The 14208-nt window shown below is 35.3% G+C and overlaps 1 protein-coding gene across 1 annotated transcript; it reads left to right on the top strand.

The window, feature by feature from the left end:
- The first annotated feature begins 5319 nt into the window (after positions 1–5319).
- Positions 5320–6630, top strand: LOC137397203 (uncharacterized protein F54H12.2-like). The gene has a single exon (XM_068083490.1). It carries the CDS (start codon positions 5320–5322, stop codon positions 6628–6630), a length of 1311 nt encoding a protein of 436 aa, XP_067939591.1.
- Positions 6631–14208: the final 7578 nt, after the last annotated feature.

The following is a 14208-nucleotide window of genomic DNA, read 5'->3' as shown; positions in this document are numbered from 1 at the left end:
AAACAATCATTTTTTGATTGTATGTTTAGCGGTATGAAATGGGTAGCTCGAGATTGTTGCAAGACGGTTGCCAAATATGACTCACGTACTGTTGGTAAATTTCACACTGAATGGAGAGGTGATGGAGTGATAGCTTTGTGTAGCAAATGCTACTACTGCATAGGAGACGAAAGTAAACATAGTTCGAAAGGGATATCAAAGAGACATAATACGCTAACATCCAAGGATTATAGGGATGTTCTCATTAATCAGGAGATATCAACAGGGACAAATCGTGGCTTTCGTATAAAAGGACCTAAAATATTTACATACATTCAAAAGAGAAAGGGTCTAAACTATCTATATGGAAAGAGGAAAGTAGCCGCAAATGGAGTAACGACCTTTCCTACCCATTTATAGGATTATTTGTATAATTTGTGCATGTTTGTGTGTATATAATGTAAAGTATTTGTAAGTTTTATTTATTTCTTCTCTTGCTATCCACTTGTGTAAACCATGGCTCTTGCCCAAGAAATAACAAAATCGATAACTGATCATTTATATTTCTTTGTTTGGTCCAAACTCAATGGAGGAGATGTTCATTGTCATGACAAACGCGTTGATAGATCACTGAATACGCTCAATATCTTGCTACAGCTGATAAACAATGAACAGAAAAATAAAATTAAACAACTTGCTATATTATCACTAAGAAAGGACTATGCTGAGCTAGCAGATATAGTATCCAGACAACTAATAGAGTCAAAAACATCAGAAGGAAATCTTCTAGCAATCCTTTATTTTATAGTAAGGTTGTGCGAATTATACGCATCAACAGGGAAAATTAACAAAATAGATCCTTTCTTAGACAGAATCCAGATGCATCTAAAATCATCATCCAATCATACCAATGCTGTAACGTTTGTTTTAATAGCGTCATTCACGATCTGTGCAGTTTGTGCATTATATATGTCAGCTACTGACCATCTTTAGTTTATTCGTTATCATGACACTTCCGTTGATCCATCCATTTTCTGCTATAGTAGCGGGGCCTAGTCAAGCTGGCAAATCGGTATGGATTGCTGAGTTGTTAGCCAGCAGAGAGCAAATGATAGATCCTCCACCTGAAAAAATTTACCTATGCTATAAGGAATATCAACCCCTCTACGATACATTTACAAACGTTACGTTTCACGAAGGAATGATTGATGTGAATGAACTTGATAAATCAATTAGAAAACTGATCATTTACGACGATATGATGGAGCAAGTCAACCAAGATATGTCTGAGATATTTACTAAATACGTACACCATAGAAACATGAGTGTAGTGTTTCTGACACAGAACTTATTTCATAAAAATCAACACGTTCGAACAATGAATCTCAATTCAAGCTATTTAATATTATTTCGAAACCCTCGTGATGTGAATCAAGTATCATTTTTGGCTAGGCAAATGTATGGAAAAGGACAGTCTAAATTTATGATAGACTCATTTAGAGACGCTACCTCAATGCCATATGGTTATCTACTTATTGATTTAAAACAAGACACTCCAGATTCCTTGAGATTAAGAACGTCGATATTTCCAAACAATGATACCTATATTTATATCTCAAAATCTACGAAGCTACCATTTGAACGTTATTCATTAAGCAGTACGGATCATGACTAAAAGGGTTAAGAAGCATATGCCAACGCTACAACTCTTGTCAAATTGTGATAAACACACTACCCGTTCAGTACTCAAATCCGCCAAACCAGAACTCATCGGTTGTATTTCAGACATTTGTCATAACGTATTGCAGGGTAGAGTAAAATTATTGCCTAAAGATAAGAAGAGACTAGCAAAATATAAAACGAATATAAGAGCAATTGCTAAAAAATCTACGACACAAAAATCGAAACGCGAACTTATACAGAAAGGAGGATTTCTTACAAGTCTACTAGCTCCACTAATTGGCTCTTTAATACCAGTTATCACTAGCGCTATAAAGAAGAAAAGAAAATGAGCTCTGAAGCTAAGAATTTTCTGTTAATAGATTCTACCAATATAGATCAGCTATTGTCATCGCCTCACTTTAAGTCTAGACTCGAACCTATTGAGAAGAGAGAGCTAAAACACATAGATGCAATGATGTTAGCTATAGTTAATAACCCGTATTTGACTGAATCCGAAAAGGTGTCAGAATACAACCAGGCTCTAACAGAATTTCAAAATACACAGACAAGAAACATTCCGAGGAGAAATTTAGATCAACAGAAATATAATACTAACCAACAACAACATATAGATTCCACGCGAATTACCGATCCACCTCAGAAAGATATACAAGTTGACAATGCTGAGTCAGCAAATGACCTACAAGCAAAAGAAGAACAATCAACGAAATCGCCTTATGATGTCTATGCTGGAATTGATCATCGATACAAACCAAAAGCGAAACAACTTTTAGGAACATTGAAAGATGATGTAAAGTATACTAATACAGGAGAAGTATTGATACGAGGAGAGGAAATTCCTGGAAGTAATATTTCTAACCTTCTTGACAAGGCAGTGAATCCTCATACAAAATTTGTGAGACCAAAGGGATGGGGAGTATTCGCTAGTCTTCTGTCAGAGAGTACTTCACCTTACGCTAAAAGGCAACCGAAAAAAAGAAATATAAAATCATCTCCAACTCTAAAAAGCTCACAGATGAAACCTAAAACTCGAGGAAGAAAGAAGGATATTGATGACTGGGAACCCTTCGATTCATGAAAATGAAGAGTAGAAAAAACCAACAAAAACGATATTTAGAAAATACCTATTATAACGTTAAAAGCCCAGCTGGTTACACAGGGAAAGCTAGACTTGCAAAACTTCTAAAATCAAAAGTAGCTCCAAATCTGATAGAAGATTGGTTAAATCAATCTGATACCTACACTTTACACAAACCTGTGAAAAGGAAATTTAAAAGAAGACAGTTTGTGGTGTCTGGAATTAATAGTCTATGGCAACTAGACTTGGGTGATTTATCAAAGTTACAAAAATATAACAATGGTTTTAAATATATGTTATTGAGAATTGACGTTTTCACGAGACAGGCAGCTGTTAAACCACTAAAATCAAAATCAGGTCAGGAAGTTGCTCGAGCTTTTGAGCAAATGATTCTAGAGACTATCGCACCAGCTCAAATAAACACAGATAAAGGTGGTGAATTTTTTAATGCACATTTCAAGCGAGTTACAAAAAAGTTCAAAATACACCACTATACCACGAATAACCAAGAAATCAAAGCTTCGTTAATCGAAAGATTGCAAAGAACTATCAAATCTAAACTGTTTAGATATTTCACACACACTAATTCATACAGATATATAGATATACTAGAAGATCTTGTTTCATCTTACAACGAATCATTTCATTCTACGATTGGATTACCACCTAATAAAGTTTCTGAAGCAAATAGTGAGATGATATGGCATAAAATATATAACCCACACACACCTAAGCCACCCGAGATACGTTTTAGATATTCGATAGGTGATACAGTGAGAATTTCAAAATATAGCACAACATTTTCAAAAGGATACTTACCTAAATGGAGTGAAGAGATATTTACTATTGCTGATTGTCATATTACAAATCCACCAGTATATTCTCTCAAAGATAGCTCAGGGAATCTATTGGAAGGAACGTGGTATGAACCAGAGCTACAAAAAATAGAAAAACAAAACAATACTTATAAGATTGAATCGATTTTGGGACAGAGAAAAGTAAATGGTAAAACACAACTTCTTGTAAAATGGTTGGGATATCCTCCCAGTTTCAACTCGTATATAGATAAGAGAGATATAATATCTAATTATAAAAACTAGTGGAATCTTTATCACTTTTCATTTGAGTAAAAATGAGAGTCGTGGTACCTTCTAACGCTTCAATGGATAATTTTCCAAACAATACATTAGCTAGGTTTTCAGTTCAGCTATCTCAAACGCTTAACCTATCAAATGGTAGATGGGAAGTTGGTCTTACAGAGATTCAATTTGCCAAATCGTGGTACAACGTAACAAAAGCACATTTTTCAATTACAAAGAACAAAATCGTTACAGAAATGAAAGTAGATGATGGATATTATACATCTCCTCAAAAACTTTTAGAGCACTTGAATGATAAAATCAAAAAACACTGTGATGAAGATACTTCCAACGCTATTTCGTTTCAATTTAATGAAGTCAGGAGACTATGTGAAATAAGACTGACTCTAATATCGAAGATTTGTCATTTGAGTTCGGTGAAAATTTGGAGCATATACTCGGATGTCCCAGCAAAAAAGTCAATGATTACCTGAAACACCTGTCAAATCTCTGTCCAAACAATGGACAAATTTCAAATGTAGTTTCTTTGGCTGCATCCATTCCTGATACAGTTGATACAGAGTCAAATGCTGTTTCGGGAAACCTCTCTACGGAATTCATTTTACAAGGTGCAGAACCCATAAAAGTTGATACTATTTTTAATCTCCTCGTTTACTGTAATATCGCTAGGTATACCTCCATAGGAGATGTAGAAGCACCCTTACTCAGGGCGGTTCCTGTAACAGGAAGACATTGGAATATTCAATGTACAGAGTTTAAAAATGTACAATATGTTCCTATCTCTCAAAACAATGTCAAGACTATTTCAATCTATATATGCACAGACTTTGGAGAAATCGTTCCATTTCTCTATGGACGTACAGTGTGTACACTAGACTTTAGGCGAACTGATCAACTGAACAGATAACAAAAATGTCGATAACACCTCTCAATGTTGCAACCATAGCAAAACAATACAGTGAAATGTACAATCAGACTGGTAGAGGTAGCGATGTACCGATTTACATAGGTTCAAGATATCAAAAAGGTCATGGTTTAGGAAACATATTCGCTGGGATGATGCAAAGTTTACTACCAGCATTGAAGCAAGGGGCTAAAGGACTCGCAAAAACAGCTATTGAAACTGGAATAAACGTAGCAAAAGATGGACTCGAAGGCAAAAACTTAAAACATTCGATCAGAATGAATGCCCAAAATGCTGGAAACAAGCTACTAGATAAATCTGCTAGTTATCTATTATCAACTATTCCTAAGACCAAAAAGAGGAAACGACCAAGTAGTGGTGCAAAGAGATCAACAAGCAAGCGTAAAAGGCCACGATTATCGAGCAAAAGAGATATTTTTTCTTAAAGCCAATCATCGTTATTCATATAACCTCTGACAGAATTGACAATACTATAAAATGTTAAGACTTTTATTAATGTTTCAGTGTATCAATGTTATCGGTACACATAACATATCTTTTTCGTCTGTCTAACAATGTCTTATACATTTGAAAATAGCTGCTTGGCCTCCAATTCGGAGCTAGAACTGTTCTCCAATCATCCCACCCAAGCGTGCATAGAAGAAGGAATGCATGTTGAGCATATACCTACTTCTAGTGTACAAGATGATTCTCCTATCAAGTTTTTTGTTTCTGGAGATTCAAATTATTATATGGACCTAAAATCAAGCTATCTTCACTTAGAAATCAAAATAACAAAAGCTGATGGAAGCAATATCGATGATGACGCAGAAGTAGCTCCTATCAATTTGATAGGACAGACATTATTTCAACAAATAGATGTCAGCTTAAATGATGTTATAATCACAGATTCCTCAAACCTCTACCACTACAGAGCCATGATTGAAACATTACTTTCATATAGTGACGAATCAAAGCAATCACAACTTACCATGTCAATGTTTGCGAAAGATACGGCTAATGCAATGGAGGCTCGTAATGATAGTAATAAAGGATTTGTTGAGAGAAAAAGGTTAACAGAGAAAAGTAAAACAGTTCAGTTGATTGGAAAAATTCACTCGGACATATTTTTTCAGAATAGATATTTGTTAAACGGAGTAGATCTGAAACTTACTTTAATCAAAAACTCGGATAAACTAATCCTTATGTCAGGCGGTGCTTCAGGCTTCAAACTCAAGATAATTAATGCATCTTTTTTTGTAAGAAAAGTCAAAATAAATGATGGCATACAGATGAAACATATCGAAATGTTAGAGAAAGAGCTGAAGCCAGCTTTGTATCCTATTCGAAGAGTTACCATGAAGTCGTTCAACATACCATCAGGCTCTCTGTCATGTAATGAAGAGAATCTGTTTAACGGAATCTTGCCAAAGAGAATATTCATAGGTATGGTGGATGCACGCAGTTTTGAAGGAAACTTTGAATACAACCCATTCAATTTTAAACATAAGAATTTGAAATACTGCAGTTTGCTAGTCGATGGAAAAATGGTCCCTCAAAAGCCATTCTTTACCGACTTTTCAAACGATCAGTTTCTTAGAAGTTACTTCTCGTTAATAGAGGGTACAGGAAAAGCTTTCAAAGATGTAGGTATTGGAATTGATAGAACAGAATACGCGCATGGTTATTCGCTACTAGCCTTTGATCTTACACCTTCATTGGATGACGATGGATCTTTCAATGTATTAAAGAAAGGTAACATAAGATTTGAAGCAAAATTCAACAGTGGCTTAGACGTACCAGTAAACGTGATCGTATACGCAGAGTTTGATGCAACTATAAAGATTGACAAGAACAGAGCAGTGCTACCAAATTTCTTTAGTTGAAGATCATGGATAGCAAACAACTATACGCAATACTTAGATCTGACCCAAACGTAAACGAAATGAACTTTTTGGGAGTGTTTCCATTAGATCTGATACCGATGTCAGCTCTAAAGTTTCCATGCTCATTGGTGATCAATACCAAGCCTCATAATCACAGAGGTGAGCATTGGGTGTGTGTCGTAAAGACCAAAGACGGTAGAGGAATTTACTTTGACAGTTTTGGAAGGACGCCAGCCAGTTTACCCGAAATAGGAGATGTCTTGGATAACTGCATCGATTTCCATCATAACGACATACAATTACAATCTCCAATGAGTACTGTGTGCGGAGAATACGTGATATTTTTTCTGACACATATAGCCAGAGGTTATACACTAGACCATATTGTGCATATGCTAAATAACAAGAATGACTTATTTGAAAACGATGCTGTAATATTCAATTATATCAAGAATAAATATCGAGATGTACCCAGTGCTGATGTGAATTCCTTAAAGATTATCGATTTTCCATTTGTGTTATCACAGATAAGTTCAGTTTTATCATGATCTGTTTTATTTTTAGTTATCAATTTTATTCATGTTCTTTTATTTTATCACGTTTAAATAAACAAATTTAATCAAGAAAATCATGTGTATGTATCAATTCAAAGATAAAGTTATACATACCTGTAAAGGTTTCTATGTTTGTTGACATAATGATCATAAAGAGAATGATCCGGATATATGATACTGTTCTCTGGTACTTCGCTAAAAAGGATAATGTTTGCTTATAGCCTAATGATAAGTAATCCATATAGGAATATACAAAAAACCAAAAATTGACAAGAAATAAAAAACGAATATACTCACTGTGTACGCCTGAGAAATCGTTCACCTCTTCCTAGAGGTCCTAAAGGAGGTAGCAGTTTTAGGCTCGGTCTTACCATAGCAACGGGTTTCTTCGGTACATTGAGTGGATAAAATTGTTCTGCACGAAGGGTCTGTACCCCCTTCATCTTAAATGTTTTGTCTGATGTATCGATAGATTTAGGTGAGAAAGACTCCGATTTATCGTTTGAATTAGGTGAGTTAGACTCCGAATTTTGATCGTTTGAACTAGGTGAGTTAGAAGCCATCGTGACGGGCAGAATGATGACAAGTATGAATTCTCAAATGTTTAAATCTGATTCGGATTTACATTTGCAAAACCACAAGTCTGATAGTTATCTGAGGTCAGTCTAATTAAACGGAAAACTTGACAAATGAGTATGGTAATAATGTGAACCAGAAGCGTAGTCTAATAGTTATCTGAGGTCAGGCTAATTAAACGAAAAACTTGACAAATGAGTGCGATGGAAATTGTGTATCGGCAATAGTTGAACGTTAGAAAGATGAAGGGGATTAGTCTGACATTATTACCTATGGAAATAATGTGAACCGGTTTAAAGTCATGGCTTAAGGCAACGCGTTTGATGTACCAGATTAGCAGGTACCAGGAAGGCAGATTTAAAAAGACTATTCGCATTGTAATTAGGCTAGCATAAGGACGTAAAATATGCACGATAATTACGCGTTAACAGTGGGTGGTGCTCGGATAAGCTGCGCTCATGAAATTAATGTAAGCAGAGCGAAAACAACTATATAATTACATTGTAAGCATATTCAAAGCTTTATAAACAGTGGCGGGTAGGCGCTAGAGCTACGCGCCTGAAATTAATGTAAGCAGATCGAAAACAACTATATAATTGCATTGTAAGCATATTCAAAAGCGTTATATAAATTTAATTGTAAGCAGGTCGAAAAATGCCTTCCTATACTACTTCAATGGACCTGGCTTTATGAGATATTTTATTTCGTCAGCTTCGGTAACGCATTTGATACCAGTTTGCGGAATGGAATGCCACATGTCGTGATTTGTGCAGCATATGTTCATTTCTTTTTTACTCCACGCATGGCAATTCTCACACTTGCACCACTGCTGAACTGGTGGTGCCACGTAAACATCCTGTAATCAATAAAACAAACGTAATGATTACACGCATTCATTGATGTCGTTCTAAGGTGTATTTACGGTAAGGTTTCAATTTGGGAGTCAATTAGATTGCTAATCTAAAATCACGATATGAGTAAACGTTTAACAAAAATATAGGTATGTAAAATATATAAATACAAAACCAGCAATTCGAAGCTTTGTTTTTGGTAGTTAATAATGAGCAATGATCAATCGATTTTACCCACTTCCTACGAGTGAAAATAATTTGTAATCATGACTCTAATTTACCAAAGATTCGAAAAAAATATTAAAGCTAAGTAAAACGGCAGATGAGCTATGAAACGATGATTGGAGATAGCAAAGAATTATCATTTTATTAATTAGTATATGTATTTATGACTATAAAAATTACATTTACTTAAGTATAGAAGACTCTAAGTTAATTTACCTCCATTCTGTCTTTCTCTGCAGCAAAACGCTGCTGACGCCTGTCAGCTTTCACCATAGGCTGCCTGCTCCAATCTTTGACTAAAGGTTGCTCAGATAACTCTGAGTCGCAGTCGCTCGAACATGAAGCCATTTTAAAACTATAACTTGTATGTAGTAATTGGTGAAAAGCGCTGAACCAGTAACGGTGAGAATTCTCTATCGAATGAGAATCTTCGAGATCACAGACAACCCGTTTTACGAGTGATAACATTTATTACGGCCTATATAAAAATTTTGCGCTCGTGATTGGCTAACGAAGCGACCTCATATTTATCGCTCATGGTTTCGTTTCAGATAACAAGCTTGTTACGTCACGAAATTGGCACCGGCTGGAACGTGAGCTTTTTAAAAGAGGGCCTCATTCAAACGCATATATCTCTGGACAGGGTCGGTCTACAAAGACAAAAATGGCATCAAATTGTAGCTGATGTTTTAGCCTTTTATGGGTCCTAATTTCATTTTTGACGCAACTACATCTTTAAAACCCAATAATCTCTAAACTCCGCCTTCAAAATAATCTCAATCTTTTCTGAAAGGTAGATAAGCTATTTAACAATGCTTGTAGCTTGTTAAATGATGTTTAATAGTCTGAAGGTCTAGATAAATGAGCTCAAAGGGCCTTATTTTATTATAAGCTAGAGTTGTTAATGGATCACTTGTAAGCTAGGCTATGCCATAAAAATAACGATCTGCGCTAAAGGTATCTCGGCATTGTCATGTTGACGGTGGTCGTCGATTATTGAACCATGAATTGATGTCATTGATGAAGCATCGCGGAAACGCCGAGCAAGTTTGCAGTTGACAAACTTTCCCAATGCTTTGTTGAGCATTGGCAACCGCCTTTCAAATGTGAACTATTTCAGCGATGGTAATTCACGGTAGTGGATAGCGTGATCTATTCATATCCATTTATGATTGTCGCTGTGGGACTACATTTTGATTCACACATGCTAAAACGGAGAGGTTTCTTCGCAAAAAATTAAAAAGATAAATGTCATGGAGTATTTCCTGATGCAAACCTGGACAGGTTTGTGATAATGTGAACATGGTTATCATTGACAATTGCTGAACTATTGTGGCGCAAACACCAAAACCCGGCGATGTAGTGTGAACCAGCCTTCAATAGCCACCGCCTTCCAAATGACATCGTTTTAGAGACAAAATGCAAATTAGTCTCGAAACTGTTTGTAATTCTTTTACCGAGGCAATAAATATGAAAAATAGTGTAACCCTAGTGACCAGCATAGTTGACTTGCTATTTGCAAAACTTCTACTCGGGATGGTGGCAGTTATGGTTTGAACTAGTTGACTGTGAAAATAATGAGTACAGTTTATATATGCTGTATTCCTGTAACTCAAAGATAACCTCGAAAGTTTGGTGTGAGGCTCATACATACAGCATTTTCATGAAGATTTACGGTACCGAAAGGAGATTTACCTCAATGATTTACACAAGGATCTACCAAATGAATTATTCTGATTACTTTTAAATGATACCAATTGACATTAATGACTTCTGTATAAATTTACTCAGAAAAATATGTTTGTACACATATAAAAAGCTGTTTGTGTCAAGGAAGCCCTATTGTCTTCATCGGCCGAAAGCTAATCATGAATACAACCAGCGTGTATTGGAAATGAATAAGGTATAATGGAAATGGTAAAATTTATTATTTCATCCATATACAGACATGCCAGTTATTTTTCTACCTATTTGGACAAATGTAGTCATTTGTAGTTATCTAATGCAAAAACACCCATTAAAACCATCAAAATTCGATAAACATGCTATGCTGTACGTGGTAGGCCTATATTGAAAGTAAAAACAAAATACTGAGTTAATCTTAGTTACAATAGTTACCTACAGTAACGTTTGTGTATTTAGTGATTATTGTCTGCAATATTTATTTTTCATCTGCAATAAAATGTAACATTGTAATGTACCATGTTCAGTGGCAGCAGTACATACCGTACAGAGTTCTTACATTCAAGGCAGACGTATAACATAGATGTTGAATTTAACTTAAATCAGTTCAGCTTACCACTAAACACATACCCAAAGTTAAGTTTTAATATGTATTTTGCTAAACTTTAACTTTGTCGTCAGCAAAAATTAAATATCTCCTAACTGTACCCAGTTTCATTTCCAGTATAACTTATGACGAATAATGCAGAAATGAGAGAGAGAGGTGACGCATTCGACGAATAGCATTCTGTATCTTGTAATAACATAATAGCATTTAATATATGATTTTGTACTTCAGATTAACTAGTAAGAACTGCTAGCTGAAGTTGAATATTTAGGTATTGAAATTCATGCAACACCAAAACTTTCCTCAACAAAAAAGTAAATTATTAGCAAGTAGCAAAAATATTAAACAAAGAAACCTGAAATTAAAGGAAACAAGGGAATTACTAAGATGGTGCTAAAACAGATGAAAGTAATGATATGATACATAATTAACTCACAATGTCAATAGTTGCTGCCTTATGTCATGATTCTCAATATCCTCGACTTGGTGAAACTGATCAGCCACAGTAAAATGAGCTGTACAGAGAGATGCAGAAGAACATATCAGTTCATCACCTAAAATTGAAGGACTGTAATATTTACATTGAGCTTAAAGGGTAAATATGTTAGACCACAAAAGCCAAAATATGAAAAACAGAACATCTAGGATTGCAGTAATTTGACGTATTCATGGTACACGCACATTGATACATGACCTAGTAATTCTTTATTATAAAAATTAAAAATCATGAGCTGGTCTTTAATTACACTGTTTATTGCAAGTGCTTGTGAAAACCAATCAAAATTAAATACCAGGTGCATAATTTATGCTTCTCCAATTGGAAACATATACACCAATATTGCCACTTTAAATATGAGCTAACACTTACTGAGTAGTTAAACCATAACTGCTACCATCCTGAGTAGAGGTTTTTCAAACAGCAAATCAACTATGCTGATCACTATGGCTACACTATTTTTCATATTTATTGACTCAATAAAAACCATTCCAAACAGTTTTGAGATTACTTGGCGTTTTGTCCCCAAAACGACGTCATTTAGAATGTGTTGATATTTGGTGGATATTGTTAATTTAGTGGCGTAACCTAGCTTACAATTGACCCAAAAACAATGCTAGCTTATGATGCAATCGCTGTTTTAGCTATCTTTTCTCGGCATCCAACCCATGAAACATCCTGTAACAAGCTACAAGCAATTTTAAACCTCTTATCTACCTTTTAGGAAAGACTGAGATTATAATACAGACTGGAATTAAACAACGAATGGGCTTTAAGACATCCATTTCGATACAGTCATTTCATCACATTTTCTTATCTGCATTTTACAACCAGTTGATATAATGCAGCGAAAAAAGATGTTCAAGGGCTGGGGAAAAAACATCGTGTGTGACATGATAAGGGGAAATATCGAATACGAGGGACATCGTAACCCTATAGCCCACTGTCTTTATATGTATTATAGTTAAATAACCTTTGTCTATAACTTAACCGTATAAGAAAAGCACATTTAAAGATAAAGTTTTAATAAGAAAGTATTAGTAATTGTCTACCCCTTGTGAGTGTCTTTGATTTTTGAGGTAGTCTGACTGCCAAGACTTTCCAAGGCTGAAGTTAATAAAAGCTTTAAAGCTGTTAAATAATTTGTAAGGAAAAGGCACATTAAATGACCTCACTAGTTGCTATAATCACTATAGTTGAAACCTGCAATTGTGTTAAAAATGAAGGGTTACACGACTGCATTCTGTCCGTTTCTTTGGAACCATAAAGACGTGAAAAATGCACTATATATATATTTCTCAAAGTCTGTCGGAACTCCGGCTATAGATCTTAAAATTTTGGAATAAATATTCGTACCAATAGTGATTTAATCCCGAACTTGGCGGTTCACCAAACTTTAGCCTAGCCCACTGGACTACGGAAGTCGCATTGCTAGCTTGCCAAAATAAGTCATTGTATCAGAGCAATACGCGGGTCATATCATAACCTCACGAGAAGCTGTATGCACACATTATTAAACTGGCTAATAGCAAAACTCTCACTGATTTCCGTTGTTTATAAGACAAAAGTCTTTTCTCATGATAAATAGTTTCAAAGTTAGAATGGCAAATGTTGTTATATGTTAAATAAAAATCGATGATTTGTTCAAATATTCTTCTATTACACGGGTAACGCCAAGTGGCACAGTTATAGTTTTGGATATTTTGCAATAATTTTCCAGTCAACATCAATTGCTATCGTTCGCTTTTTCTTTGCACTCAAAAAACACGGTACAAAAGTATAACCTGAGCAGTTGAAAGATACAGAGTGATGCTGTCCTAATTAAACACCTCTGAAATACTTGGCAACTGACTCACGTGCTCGTATCTCAAACATCGCTCGTATGTTAGTGCTAAAACTTGCTTAAAATCTGGCTCGTACCTCAAGTTTTTTCGTATGTTGGGGCACACATAATTTGAAGTATTACTGTAGTAGCAAAGCCAGCGATTTACTAGTGACTAGTTGTTATCATTCGCTTTTCTTTGCATTATCCTTCGTTGTACCGGTTAACTTTTGGTCTGCCTACAGTACATTTAATTCACATAATTCTGCACTAAAAACGCATTTGAAAAATACTGAGTGATGTTGTTCTCATAAAACACCTTCGACATACTTGGCCACCAAATTGCCTGCTCGTATCGCAAACAAAGCTTTTATGTTAGTGCTGAAACTTGCTTAAAAGCTGGCTTGTATCTCAAGTTTCTCGTACGTTGGGGCACACGTAAGTTGAAGTATTACTGCAGTAGCTCAGCCAAGGATATAGTAGTTAGTGCAGACCGAAAACATGCAGAGTAACAATGGTAAAATAATGTCAACACTCTCCATAAGACGTGAGCCGATACTAGCCGAGCTGTTGGCTATCATATGCACTGCTTATTTACATCTACTATGTAGTTAACCAAGTAAATACGTACTATTTTATTATCATTGTCACTTTGGGGAAAGACAAGCAGAACCAACATATTTAAATGTTTTTTATAGACAAAATGCTACGGCATGTTGTAGTTTTATAAATAAAATTAGTACAGATACCGGGTTCTATGGTTT

Source organism: Watersipora subatra, chromosome 5 (assembly GCF_963576615.1).
Source record: "Watersipora subatra chromosome 5, tzWatSuba1.1, whole genome shotgun sequence".
NCBI lineage: Eukaryota > Metazoa > Bryozoa > Gymnolaemata > Cheilostomatida > Watersiporidae > Watersipora > Watersipora subatra.
The sequence above is the reverse complement of the archived record's forward strand: the minus strand, read 5'-3'. Positions and strand labels throughout refer to the sequence as shown.